Raw genomic sequence first — 14,016 nt, 5'->3', positions numbered from 1 at the left:
GCAAAGTCTCCACAACACAGGATGGTGTGTATAGAGGACCCCCAAAACCCACATACGCTGCTGGTAGATTCACTTTCAGTCTTTTGCATTTCCTTTTACCTTCCCCACCACTGATTTTGAAGCAGCACAGGCACTGGGGAGTTGCTGCTTTATTTCCTTCACCACTACCACCGTCCAGCTGCAACATTTTCTTCCAGTTCCAGCAGAGATCACACCTGCGCTGGGCAGCACAGACTGGCCAAGAGCACAGACACATCAAACCAGTGATACCAACCTGCCTGTGCACAGCCATCCACAAATCCCCACCTCTGACTCCACTCACCCACACACCATAAATTCTCTCACACAGTTTGGGTCCAAAGAAGCGACTGCAGAAGCCTGCACCTTAAGTACCGTGAGAAGAGGCTGAGTAGGGCATAAATACACACCACCTGTTCCACCTTCTGCTTCAAATTTACAACGAATCCACAAGAAAAGATCTCGACTCTATTCAGCCCTTCCTTCCCCCTCCATCCAAGTTACAACAGCCACCTCCTCCAGTGCCCGATGCTGCAAGTCTCCACTCCTGCGTTCCTAGATTAAAGGTCCAACTCAGCTTAGGTACATCAATGCTTTGTGTAAAATAAACGCAACTGTAAAGACTCATATTGGCTTAGAATCTCCCTGAGTCAAATGCACACTTGTGAGAGAAAACGGGAACATACATACAAGAGCACTTCTAAAGAAATTTATAGGTAATTATTTGATAGAGAATGAACAGAAGTTTGTTTCCAAGCTGACAGCACAGCTATATAAGGAGTCTAACAGCAGTGGACGCTGCCAATTAGATGCTTCACACACCACCTCTACAGAAGTTAAATGAAGTCAGCAGAGTGCCAGCTTCCCCATCAGCAGAAATACATGGTATGGCCCTTGCAGTGGGTGTAGTCATGTCAGTAAAAGAGTCTTGTACGCTTAGAGCTTGTGCTCACTTCTTCTGGCTTAAGGCAGCTTTCTATCAGTATAACTACTAGAGAATGAGAGCGTGACTTCAGAAAAAAAATGCCAACTAATGAAAGTGGCACAACACTTGTATCACCTAGGAGCACGGCAGCTGTGAGGTTTCCTCTGTGCTAACCCCAGGCCAGGGGTAACAGGCTCCAGCAGAGTCTTCCAGCCCCAAACTGGAACAGAGACTCACCGGCTGCAGCTGCAGGGGAACACAGACATGCACGACAAGAGACAGTTCTCTGTCAAGTCAGCAGCCGCCTGACCAAAGCCAGGCTGACCTAGGAACCTGCATGCAAAACCACATTCCAGTCGGGTTTCTTGGCTGCCCTTGTGTGGTCTGTACCTGGCCGCTGTGTCCTGAGCAGCCCCTGTCCCGGACGACACTCTTGCTGGGAGCAGGACATTTCATGGGTCAGATGAGGCTTGTCATGAGGTCATGACTCCAGTTCTGAGCCGAGCACAGGGGCCACTACATGGAGATAAAAGAAAGAAAAGGCCACAGCTCGTCTGCAAGGTCAAGGAAAAAGGGGAGAGGTGCTCCTTCAGGAACTCCAAAGGATTGTTTTGTTGAAATTATTCATTGTTTCTACTGGCAGATGCTGTTGTTTATCTGCAGGGTTCTAGGGAAATGACATTAAGAAATCCCCATTGAGAGGTTTTCACCATGCAAAGAAAATGAGGGATTTTACAACAAAAAGAAAACTCATACACTTTGTTTCTTTCTTCTAGGACACCTCTGTAACAGAGGCTGGCAGCGCCCCGTGTGCTGTGCTCACCCAGCAGCACTAACCTGTCCTTTCCTGGCAACCTCTGTTCATACCCCAGCTGCGAACAGTCCTGGGGGCAACAACAAGAGCAATGCAATTCAGCATCATTTGCTGCTTGGGGGGGCTTTTGAGGAGAGGGATGGTTTTCTTTGTGTCATTGACACTAAACTTTTGGTACGTTTGATTTCTGAACAAGGCTCAGTGAAGCAAAAGAAACTGCTGAAGTAAAAGAAAACAAATCACATTCATAGTTCTTCCACATTGCTCCTGATTGTTTCCAAATGTCAAGCACAAACATCTCTGATTTTGTTGTTAGATGTATTTGGACAGCCAGAAAAGTTACTCCAACCTTTTAGATACTGCCCCCACAGTCTGAGTGCAAGAACATCTTAGCCATGTCAATGTTATTCGCACACACAAAGGAGTTGCTTCAGTCAGTATTTGTCCTTCTCCAGACCACCCCAAGATGGGGGTCTCTATTGCTCTGTAACACAGCACTTACGACGCTTGGAGGGCAGATGTGTCAGGCTGAACACTTCAGACCCTTGCCCAAACCAGAACCTAGCCAGGTGGGGAGGCGGGTGGACATCGCAGGAGCACAACATAATCCTGCTGGTAGCCCTGCCAGAACGACTGATTACTAATACTTTCAAAAAACCCACAAACAAATGCGTATTTCAAGCCCTTAGAGATGGTAACACACTGCTTCTCTTGTTTCTGGGGTAACAAGGTTTGTGGTAACCATTTTTGATGAACAGGACAACTTTCCAGCCAGCAATAAGCTGCAGGCAAAACACCATACGTGAGCATTTAGAGGAATCATTTGGGGTTTTTTTTTTTTTAAAGTGCCAAGCTTAACATCCAGCAGGACGTTTCCCGCTCCGCTCTAACAAGAAACGGGGCAGCTGAGTCCAGCCCGCTGTATCACAACAGCTGACTCAGCTCCCCTGCACACAGAGCCTGACTCTGCCACTTACATCCGTCAGAGTTCCAGAAGTGCAGGAGCCAGAAACTCACGTAAATCAATCACCATTCCACCCCAGGACCCACATTTAAATATACAGATGCCCAGAATGCTCCTACACTACAGCCAGTGCAGACCGTGGTCCGCATACTGAAATGGTTTAGATGGGTGCTGATGGCACCCTCCTATGAGAACAGCTTTCCCAATTAACGCCGTAACACAGCTGTGGACATGCACTTACAATCTACAGCAACATATAAGCTGTTGCTTCTCACTTCTCTCCTTATTTTTGTTTAAAATGAAGCTGGTTTTAACGTGGACTTAACCTTTCAGAACACAAACACTTGCCAACTCCTGCGGATGGTGTTTTCCACTTCCTCTGGACCTCAGCTGTCTAGAATTGGAAGTGTTAGCAGAACACTTTGTAAATAATTGGTAAAATTGCTGATGTCTGAATTGTTTTCCCTTGGCTCCTTCCAGCCAAGAGAATCACAATTAATACAGCTGTAGGCTTAATGACAAGTCTTCAGTCAGACACGGCAAATTCCCCCCAAAATCCCAATGTGTGCTCACAAACATGAAAGAAAACATTTTTAGAAAACCCTCCACAGCTCAAGTGATGCGTACTAGGTGAGTGTGCTACTAAATTCACTTGATTGCTGCACAAATGCTACGAGCTCATGGACAGACCCCATGTGCTGAGCTTCACCGTCACTGGAAGCTTAATAAGTGCCTGTTTTTTAGGGTCTGAAGTGAAAGTTGCCCCTCAGTCCGTGCGCGGCTGAAGCTGGGACAGCGACACGCTGTGCATCCAGCCAGCCAGGGCTGGGTGTGATCCCGGGGCCTCGAGAGGAAGCGTTTGAACCTCAACAAGCTGAGAATGGAACTGCTGCACAGGTCAGGAGCAACGTGCTATTGGCACTTTTTACAAGAGTGAAATACTCTTGTGCTGTTGTTTTGGATCACCAACGGGAAGAAAATATATACACCTGTCACAGTTACATTGGCAGGGATTTTGTTATTCCTTTCCTCTGGGTTTCTAAATTCTAGAAGTAAATTCATCCTCTTAATTAGACTCTGATGCCATAAAAATTTTATGATGCCATAAAAATTAGACAAACTCTGCCCTAAGCTCTGGCAGGAGAAGCAGCCCAGGCAGTTTTTCCCTTGGGCTCTGTCTGCCATCAGCGATGGGATTCAACCATAAACTGGCTCCTTCCCCCACACCAATATCTCACCCCGTGCCGCAGTAGGGATGGGAAGCTGCTCCCAGTGCCCAGCCAAGGCCATCTGGCAGCACAGCAGTTTAGGCCTTTCCCAGCAATCCCAGTCTCCCTCCGGAATCCATCGGAAGCAGTTTGTAATTAAAGGTACCTGCTGGAGATACCTCCCGGGCTCAGGGATTTACAGGGAGAGAGGCAAAATGGAATTAAAGCGGCCAGATGAGGCTGGGTCGCTCCTCCACCAGGACAGTGCTGAAGGACGTTGCCTTTCCAGCCCCAAACCGCTGCTCCCCCCCCCCGCCCCATTTCAGCTTCCCCCGGGAATTCAGCACCAAGAGCCACCGGACAGCCCGAGGGGCCGCGGGGGGGTGAAGCCGCTTTTCTGTTTTTTTTTCCCTTTTCCCCCCCAAACCTCCCGCCGTTCCAGGGTCCCGCTGTACTCACCCAGAGCGGCTGCTCCCTCGCAGGGGCCGGGCGAGGCTCCCTCCTCCCGGGGGTCCCCAGGGGGGGGCCGTAGGCGGCGGGGGCTGGGGGGGGGCAGGACGGAGCGGCGCTTCGCTCCCTCGGAGGGCGCCGGGCGCGGGGGGGGGCAGTTTCCCCGCTGCCCCCTCCCGGGGCCGGGGCTGTGGGGGCGGCAGGGGGGGGCGGTCCTCGGCGCGGGGCCGGGACGCAGCTTCTGCCCGGCAAAGGTGGCCGCCGCACCGAGAGAGCCGCTCCGCTCCGCCCGCTCCGCTCCCCCCGCCGGCGCCCGGGGCTCAGTGTCCCATCCCGGCCCCGCCGCTCCCCCGGCCCCGCCGCCGCTGCCGGCCGAGCCCCCCCCGCCAGCGCCGGCCCCGGCGGGAACCTCTGGCGGCTGCTGCCGCTGCCTCCGCCGCTGGGATCGGCCTGAGGGGAGGGGCGGGGCCAGGAGCCCATTGGCAGCTGGAGGGGAGAGGGCGGGTCCAGGAGCCCCATTGGCAGCTGGAGGGGAGGAGGCGGGTCCAGGACCCTGATTGGCAGGTGGCAAGGAGGCGCAGGGGCCAGCAGCCCTATTTTAATTTGTTTTTTCAGCGCTGGGCTGAAGCATCCGTCCATGGCCCTTTCTCTGACCGGGCTCGGTCGTGCCGTCAGCAGAATGAAGGGCCCTGGTGCCAGGTGCCAACGTCGCCGTGACGACAGTGCTCCATCCCAGTGACATGGCAGCCTGGCGCCCGTCTCCTGGCAACAGGAAGGGGAACACAGGAACTTGCTGGAAAGTCGGTTCCCTTCTCCTGCAGAGAGCGGTTTGGAGCCCAGCAGGGAGCCCGGCTCTCTCAGCTTTTGGCGTGTCCTGTCAGGCCAGTGCTGCGTCCTGTTGGCCCCGGGAGCTGGTGCCCAGGGAGGGATGGGGGAGGCCGCAGTGCTGGGCCTCCAAGTGCCCCAGAGCTGAAGTTTCTCCCTTGGGCACCTCCCCCCCGTGCAGAACTGCCCGTCCCCTCTTGTCTGGAATAACCCCGCCGGGTGATTTCAGTAGCGCTGCTTCTGCCGTGGTGTGCGTGTCCCCAGAGGATGCTCTGAGCTTTCAGCAGGCTCTGCGTGCTGCTCCCGAGAATGAGCTGGACGTGAGGAAGCGTTTCTTTACCGAGAGGGCGGTCAAACCCTGGAAGAGGCTTCCTAGAGAGGCGGCTCCAGCTCCAGTCGAACTGCAGCTCCCTTGCTCCAAACACAGCTGGTGCTGTTGCTCACACTGGACACAAGGAGGAGGTGAGTGCTATTACAGCTCAATGCCAGACCGCAGCCCTCACATGGTGCTATGAGCTCATTATTCAAAAACACACGAAAAGCATGTCGGTGACATACTAAGACCAGAATATATTGCGTAAAATTGGCTTAAAATTTCTTGGAGTACGTATGAGACACACGGCAAATGCCATTTTTTCCCATCTGGTACTCTTCTGCCCCTTTCTGACAGCGCTCACTGACGATCCCGTACTGAGCACTTCGCTGCCTTTTCAGTGTATTTGGGTTTTGGTAACCTGCTGGCTTCCCTACCACCACTGGAGGCACGTCTTCCTCCGTTTCCTTCCTGCAGCTCTCCCAGAAGAGTTCCTGTACTGGTCCCCAGTGTCTGGTGGCCGCACCAGGCTGCAAAGTCCCTGTGCTTGGCCACAAAGTCCCCATGCTGGGCTGCAGGACCCCCAGCCATTGCAGCAGCCAGGGGCTGCCCCTCCTCCACCCTGCAGCTATCAGCATGCCCCAAAGGGCTGACTTCAGGTGAAAAGAAACATTTCCTGAATTGCAAAGCCACAAAAGTTGGCTCCTCCAGGGCTACACGAAGGGGAGGAGGAGACCCACAGCAAAGGAGGAGAGGGAAATTCCACAGTGAGGTCTAGTGACAGCCAAAAAAGCAGGGAAGGTAAAGGTGCAGCACAGATGGCTAACACAGAAGTGCAAATTATTCTTCTTGAAATAAAATTTCTACATAGTGACCTCACACAAAATAAAGCTTATCCTAAGCACTTACTTATCCCTGAGGCTTACTCACGTGCCCAGTTCAAATAACCTTAGTGGAAAGGCACACAACAGGGTGTACAGACCTGCTGCTTGTGCAGCACTGGTCCCTGGAGATGCACGCAGTGACTTGCCCTGTGAATGGTAACAGTGAGGCCAGGAGGTTTCATCTGATGATTTTCACTATTTTAAAGATGCATGTTGTACACAGAGCAACAGTTCGCAAGAGCATCAACTTTTGAAATCCTCCCCTTTCAATGCAACTGCTTATACTGTTAAAAGGTTTTAACCCAGAGTTGTTGGAACCACGATTTATTTTAGCACTTCGTAATGCAAAACTACGGTCAAACACCTCTGAGCCCTTTTCAATACAATCAGCATCCCTGTAGTTCACAACAGCAACACAAGAGCAACCAGCACTCATAGCAACAAGGGAGGAGGAATTACTGTTCTGCGTGTTTTTCTAAATTGCTCCTTTTTTGGTGTATGATGGGGTCAAAGAAGTTGCAGCCAGAGCAACACACAGCATGCCCAGGCTGTGCAGGGGCGGGCGAGGCAGCCGTGCGTGCGTGGTCTCAGCACACTGCCTGCGCACCCGCCTTGGCCCCAGACCCCCGCGCTCCCCAGGCTGTCTGCAGGGAGCAGCTGCCTCCCTCCAGCACCCCTGAGCGTCCACGTTCGCAACTGCTACCCCCTAATTAGGCACCATCACCATCAGTGCGCCCCAGTGATGGGAGTAAAACCCAGCAGCTCCCCCAGGCAGTGAACAGTTGCAGACCCAGAGGCTCTGTAATGCTGCTGCTTACAAATTCATTCACTGCAAGGTGCTTGGCGAGTCACAGCCACCCCACAGCGAGTGTCAGAGCAAAGCAAGTGGCTCCAGGGGGCCATTGCAGCTCCCTGGCCCCCCAGGTAAAGGCAGAAAAGGGGAGAGTGTGGAGTGGAGCTTTGCTGGTCCTAAAGATGCACAATTACTTCTTTCCCCAATCCCTCTCCCAGACTTTGGCTTAACACCAGCAAACACCGGGGCTTCGGGATGGCGGTTTAGGACTTTTTGGTGGCTTTGGAAGAGAATTGGTCATCTCAGGCACAGCACAGACAGACTGGGAATAGTCAATAAAACATAAAACCTGCTCACACATAAGGGGATCTTTATAAAATTCCACTTACTGCTGGCTTGTTACCTCAGAATCCCTAAGAGGTAAGAGATATTGCTTGCTGGGAGGCCCGGGGTAATGAAATTACAAATCCTTTCATGAGTAAGCATATGCTAGAAAGCTACGTTTATTTGGCCTACATATTTGAAACTGTTCAAAAGGTTACTGTCTCACAAAATCTGGATCAGAAATTGCTACTTATATTTGCCTTTCTCTAACAAGGAGCTATATTCAGGGTCATTTTCAATTCCTCAGTGATTGATTAGAACACTACAAACACTACTGCAAAGTTAAAAGTAATTTTAAAAAATTACTCTCTGACTACATAACAGTGGTGATAAACAAGAAAGGATGAATTTGTATCAAGAGCTACATGAGCAGGTATCGGCTGTCCCATCAATCCACATAGTGAAAACTGCCGCCCATAAACAAATCCCACCACCTTATAACATGTTCTTCTACAATCAGCAGGGTTTTTTCCCATCAATAATAAATTATATTTAGGGGTAAATCCAAACACTGAGAAATGCACGAGGAAAAAAAAAAGTTTCTGCAGTATTACCTGGAATCCTGAGCCACAAATCAGGGCCCCCGGGGGAGCAAATTGCAGAGAGTAAGTACCAAGCAACAGCATCAGCAGCAGTTTTGGCTTCCTAGAATAGTTTGGTTTGGAAGGGACCTTTAACGGTCACCTAGTCCAACCCCCTGCAATGAGCAGGGACATCTTCAACTAGATCGTGTTGCTCAGAGCCCCGTCCAGCCTGACCTTGAATGTTTCCAGGGATGGGGCATCTACCACCACTCTGGGCAACTTCTTCCAGTGTTTCAGCACCCTCACTGTAAAAAAAAGTCTTAAGTCTAGTCTCAATCTACCCTCTTTTCATTTAAAACCATTACCCCTTGTCCTACTGCAACAGGCCCTACTAAAAACTCTTTTCTCATCTTTCTTGTAAGCCCCCTCGTGCACTGAAAGGCCGCAGTCAGGTCTCCCCAGAACATTCTCTTCTCAAGGCTGCACAACACCCACTCTCAGCCTTTCTTCACAGGTGAGGTGTTCCATCTCTGATCATTTTGAGGCCTGCTGGTCAGGCAGCACACACCCAGCGTGTGCTCTCTTGCGGGTCCCTTTTGCATGTCAAGTAATTCAAGAGAATACTTTTTTTCTGTTGATTGACTTTGCTCTGTCAGGACCCTGAGAGAGTATTCCCCTAAATTACACATGAAGAAGAAATGGGAAAGGAAAGGCTTCCTCTTTCCCCTAAAATGAAAGTGACTCCTTAGCCCTGGGGCCCCCCCAAGGTGCCAAACTGGGCTCCAGCCTGGAAGCTGCCTACAGGAGGGGATCTTGCACTCGTCTCGAGGCTGAGATCACTCCATCACTCAACAGCCTCAGCAGCTGTTGGCAGCAGCACCCGAGGAGGTCAGACATCCCATGGCTGTGCTTCCCTGCTGCTCTGGGGGGCTGTGAGCTCCTTGCTGTCCCTGTGACAGTGCCCAGAAAACAGGACAGAGCTGCCCGAGGGGACGAGCTCCCCTCCCTGGGGGCAGCTCCCCCGGCTGCGCTCCAGCGGCTCTCCCCGAGCGCCCCGAGAGCCGTCCCCATGGCAGCCTCGGCCCAGCCGTGAGGTCACAGCAGGGCCGTGACATCACAGACCCCCGCGGTGACATGCTGGGTATCTATAGTGACCGCTCAGCTCCCAGCCCCCACTGCAGCAGCAGCAGCATGATGGTAGGGCAGGGAGCCATGGCCCTCGCTCACTGCCTCCTCCTCCTCCTCCTCCTCCTGGTGGCCCTGCACGCCAGGGCTGCGCAGGCTGCTCCGTGGCGAGCGCGGGGAGCAGGTAAGTGAGCGGCTGCTGGCGCAGCCTTTCACGGGCCAGCGGGCCCTTCTCCCCGAGAAGCGTGGATGGTGGCTTTTTCCCTCTAGTGCTTCAGCGAGGGCTTTGTCTCTGCGTGCGAGAGCTCTCCCGGTACAAAAGCCCCCGGGAGCCGTACATTGGTCCATCTGCTCCTCGAGGGACGTTGCACATGGCCCAGAAGGAGTGTTTGGAGAGCTGCCGGGTGCCAGCCAAGAGCTCACCAGGCCCCTCTGCGGCTTTGACAGCCTCCACCTTTGTCTACCTGAGCCCCTTCCCCTGCCTGCAGTTCCCCAAGGCAGAAGTGGATCCCAGCATGCAGTGGCAATGATTCTCATCTCTGCTTGCTTCTAGATGAGGCTGAGAAAAGTGGTTATCCAGATTCTTGGCTGGATCTTGGTTTGGAGCCCTTGGGGCATCCTGGAGGTAAGTTCTCAATGTCCCTTTCTTTGAAAGAGTAAACGCTGACAAGGTGGCAAGAGCTTATTCAGGTGCAATTTCCCTTCAGATCCTCTTGCTGTCGACCATTTCCAGACATCTTCAGATGATCCTGTCCTGAAGCCTGAGCACAGGCCCACACGTAAGTCAGTGGGAGGTCCAGAGCGATGCCCTGACTCCAGACTGGGCAGGGGCTTCGAGGGAACCTCCCCGTCCCCCTGCATCCTCTGTGCCTCAGCCACGCGGAGGCTTTACCTGTCATCTCTGCTTTTTGGCAGTGCACTCAAAGCCCAGACCAGAACGCCCTTCCAAGGTGTACAGATTTTATCAAATAGACTCAGGTACTGAGCATTCCTGCTGGGGTCCCTAAGTGGGAGACACGTCCCGAAACCTGGGAGCGGCTGTGGGCAGTGCCCGTGCTGGGAAAAGGCCAAAGGGGAGAGCAAGGCTCCAGTGTCTCTTGAGAAGGCCCGACTCTGTCCCCTCGGGGGTGGGAGCTGGCCCGGGGGCAGGGAGAGTTGGGGGTGGGTGGCTCTGCCCACTGCAGGGACGGTTTTTGTCCGTGTCCCTCGAAGCAGCGACTGGCCAGGCAGCTGCGCTCCCCCCCGTGCTCTCCTCCTGGCCGCTGGAGTTTTGTTTGGAGGGACAACCTGTCCCAAAGGGTGGGAGGGTGCTGCAAGCTTACTGGTGGTGCGCCGGAGGAACTAACATCCCGAATTGCTCCACAGATGATGATGTCAGTGAGAATACACAGAGCGTTCCCCCTGTCCAGAGCAGCGGAAGTTTTTTATGCCCCCAGGACGTGCGGCAGCACTGCATGATCGCCACAGTGGCAGTGGTGGTTTCCGTGCCAATTGCGCTGCTGCTGTGCTGTATCGGGGTGAAGTGGTGGTGCAGGAGGGAACAGTGAGTTGATGATTCCCCCCCCCCCCTACACTGCTCCTTGGATGGCTGCTCATGGGCCGCGCTGGGGAGGAGAGTCCCCTGTGCCACCCGCAGCCGAAGGCCTCAGCGACCTCCTCTCTCCACAGTCACGCCCCGGCAGCCTCCAGACAGCGGCTGGACACGGGCGGCCGCCCCTCGCACCTGCACAGCCAGACCACCTGCCCCGGCAGCCCCGAGAGCCGGGCCCAACGCCCGCAACGGCTGGAGATACCTGGACGCCCACCGCGCCCGCCCCCCCCGCAGTTCCCATCGCCCTCACGCCCCCCCCGCCCTCCCCCACCTGCCATGACACGGAACAACCCCTGCACCACCCCTCTGACCCCTCCACCCCCACCGCCCCCTCCTCCCCCACCGCCCCCCCTGCCATAACGGTGCACACCCCTCCCAGCAGCCCCCGGCCCCTGCGCCCGCCATCCCCGCTGGCCCGGCCCTCTGACAGGGACTGAAGGCGGCCCCGCCAGGGCAGGGCTTGGGCTGCGGTGACAGTGTTACGGAGGCTTCCAAATGAGCAACCGACCACCAATTTAGAAAAATAAATAAATTTATTTTTTAATAAAACAACCAACCAGCTCTCCGTAAGTTACAGATTCGAATGTCCGCAAGAGGAGAACAGAACAACTTTCTGGGGTTTAACAGCAACCCAAAACACTTTACAAAGCCCCACTCCCTCGGGGTTTAACGGCATGTTTTGCTGATTAAGGATATCAATTAAACTCGGACACCAGAGTGAAAGAGCAGGTGTATTTTACTGGTGATAACCAAGTAATGTAACAGCGTAATACAGAGAACATGCAGTAAGAAGAAGCAGAACAGTGCACTTAAAGCAACAAACAGGAAAATACAGGGTAATGCATCAAATCATTACTGCACGAGAGAGAGAAGAGTGATTAAGAGAAATACATCACCACTTGCATATATAATCATCATCATCCAGACCCGCAGGTGCTGGGCAGCCCCGGTTACAGCGAGGATTTGCAGAGCCAGTCCCGGCAAGTGGGAAATCCTACGCGGTGCGTCCAGCCGTAGGTGAGGCTTCCAAAGTCGCTGTGAACGGGCCCAGCCTTATATACCAGAGATCGACAAGCCAGAACAGCTGGCACCTTTGTTTTGAGCGGAAAGTTTCTGGTTTCGTTCTCCTGTTGGATTCCACACAAAGCCTGGCCAGGGCTCGGGGGGGGAACCAAGGGAGTTTCTAACAAGGCCAAATACTTGGGTTCTCAGCCTTGAACAAGGCTGCGAAAGGAAAGTCGGATACATTCTCTCCCCTCTACTGATTATATTTTGTCTTTCACTAGCCAGTTTACATATTTTACTAATGACTACATGCTAAGTTAGCAGCTTCAGCTTGGGGCCTGTTGTTCAGGCTGCAGTATTTCAATGCTTTCGCACTTTTTACACCAGCATAAGTGGGTTGTTATAACTTAGTACAATACCTACTAGCACAATGGTTATCAGTTATAAAATATACAGGATTCATCTATAGGTCAACTCTGGCTTGGGCCTGTTGTCCAAGCCTTAGCACTTCATTCGGTCCTTTGACCTAGAGGTGAATCATGGCTCTCAAACCATTTCTATAGTTAGTGACATTAGTTTTCATTCATCAGCTGATTATGTCTCATCAGGCATGTCCCAATCCAATATCAGGGAGGTTTCTTAAATGATCCTAGGAGTGAACTTAAGACACAAACGAGGTTAGATGCCCTACAACCCTGTAAGCTCTATTTCCCATAACAAGCAATAATAGCGATAGGACAGAGAGAAGAAGAAAAAGTCAGAATACCTAAGCAAGCAAACGGAAGACATGCAGCAAGATCAGTTACCACCACCACGAATCCAGCAACATCCCATTGTCTCGGTTTCAGTGCAGATGATAAGGTTGCTCCAAGCTCCGCCAAGAGAGAGATGATGTCAAAATCCCAAAATTTCAGCTCTGAGCCCTGAAAGAGGAGTACACAGACCTTTTATTGTCCCAGTCCCCACAATTCCTCCAAAGAGTGTGCCCATTTCCACAGAGGTCATTGTACATGCCACCCCGTGTTCTTCCATGTTCACAGGCCCAGGTGTTCACGGTGGTCTTCACTTGGCTCACGTGCAAGCGCAGTTTGACAGGCACTGTCAAGGATGCCGTTGTTCTGGTTTCAGGCAGATATGGTGGTTTCTTCAGGGACAGTTCATCTCCTTCAGAGCGTACTCCTCCGTGGTGACAGGATGTTGAGGCCAGGTAGTGGTAGTGGTGCAGCAGCAATGTCAAGACAAGCACAGTCTAACACAGTCTTTTACACCATCCCGTGGCTCGACATCGCTGTCCTCGTGGTGGCATGAAGGAGACATATATAAAGAGAGAGAGAAAGGATAGAAATAGCACACAACATGATAACTAATAACATTTGTAACGGATGTATAAATTTTCCATTAATAAACATGTAACTAATAATATCTTTAACAAATATGAGTATCTTCAGTTAACAGGCATCTATCTAACACCATCTCTAACAAATATGACATGCTCAAAATTAACTAACTCTACAAAACCAAAACATTCTATAAGACTATATAGTAAATTGAAATCACCACTAACATGTGATCCATTATTTTTCCGTGGTTCTGGCAATGTACCGCTGAGTGTTTGCGGCTCTGGCAATCCACACGGTCTGCTGCCCTGCTCTGCCGAAGTTGGGGTCAGCATACGCAGCAGGAAAATTGGTTTCCACACCCCCTTATCCTAAAGCACGTGCGTCATCCGGGCCTAGAAACGTCAATCCCAGATTTAAACAAAGGTAAATGAGCAATAACACTACAAATAAACCAATATTAACACTAACAATGGTTAACAACATTTTAATCAAACATATAATAAAGGTAACAGTAACAACAACCGTGTCAATAATATTTTAACTAAACATATTTAACCAAAATGTGTCTGAGGCTGGGCCTAAGGATGTGCTCCCGGTCCTTGGGAACTGGGGGAAGAAGGTGGCTGTCTGCATGAATAAGCACAATTACAAGACAGTTTACATGGACACTGACAAGATGAACACTTACATACCACAAGAGAAAATATAGCAAGAGCTAACAGAGCAACCTTCACAAAACCAAGTATCAAAAGGGGACAAATTCTGGTTGTTGTTGTCAGTTGTGGAGCTGAAGACGGTGGTCTGGCTCGCTGGAGCTGGGGTCTGCCTACGCAGCAGGAAAATGGATTTCCAC

General features: G+C 51.9%; 1 protein-coding gene across 1 annotated transcript; it reads left to right on the top strand.

Moving 5' to 3' along the window:
• Positions 1-5,016: 5,016 nt before the first annotated feature.
• LOC141917251 (uncharacterized) lies at positions 5,017-11,178 on the top strand. The gene is made up of 7 exons (XM_074810355.1): positions 5,017-5,078; positions 5,386-5,666; positions 9,781-9,852; positions 9,935-10,006; positions 10,143-10,205; positions 10,593-10,770; positions 10,896-11,178. Exons 1-7 carry the CDS (start codon positions 5,017-5,019, stop codon positions 11,176-11,178), a joined length of 1,011 nt encoding a protein of 336 aa, XP_074666456.1.
• Positions 11,179-14,016: the final 2,838 nt, after the last annotated feature.

The sequence above is a fragment of the Strix aluco genome, chromosome 36 (genome assembly GCF_031877795.1).
Source record: "Strix aluco isolate bStrAlu1 chromosome 36, bStrAlu1.hap1, whole genome shotgun sequence".
NCBI lineage: Eukaryota > Metazoa > Chordata > Aves > Strigiformes > Strigidae > Strix > Strix aluco.
This window is presented reverse-complemented; position numbering and strand designations above follow the sequence as displayed.

Excerpts from the sequence above, each read along its gene's own strand:
- LOC141917251 (XM_074810355.1), top strand. The coding sequence starts at position 5,017 with ATGGCCCTTTCTCTGACCGGGCTCGGTCGTGCCGTCAGCAGAATGAAG. Across the intron at positions 5,079-5,385 it reads ATGAAGGGCCCTGGTGCCAG|AACTGCCCGTCCCCTCTTGT; the intron begins GTGCCAACGTCG and ends CCCCCCGTGCAG. Across the intron at positions 10,771-10,895 it reads TGGTGGTGCAGGAGGGAACA|TCACGCCCCGGCAGCCTCCA; the intron begins GTGAGTTGATGA and ends CTCTCTCCACAG.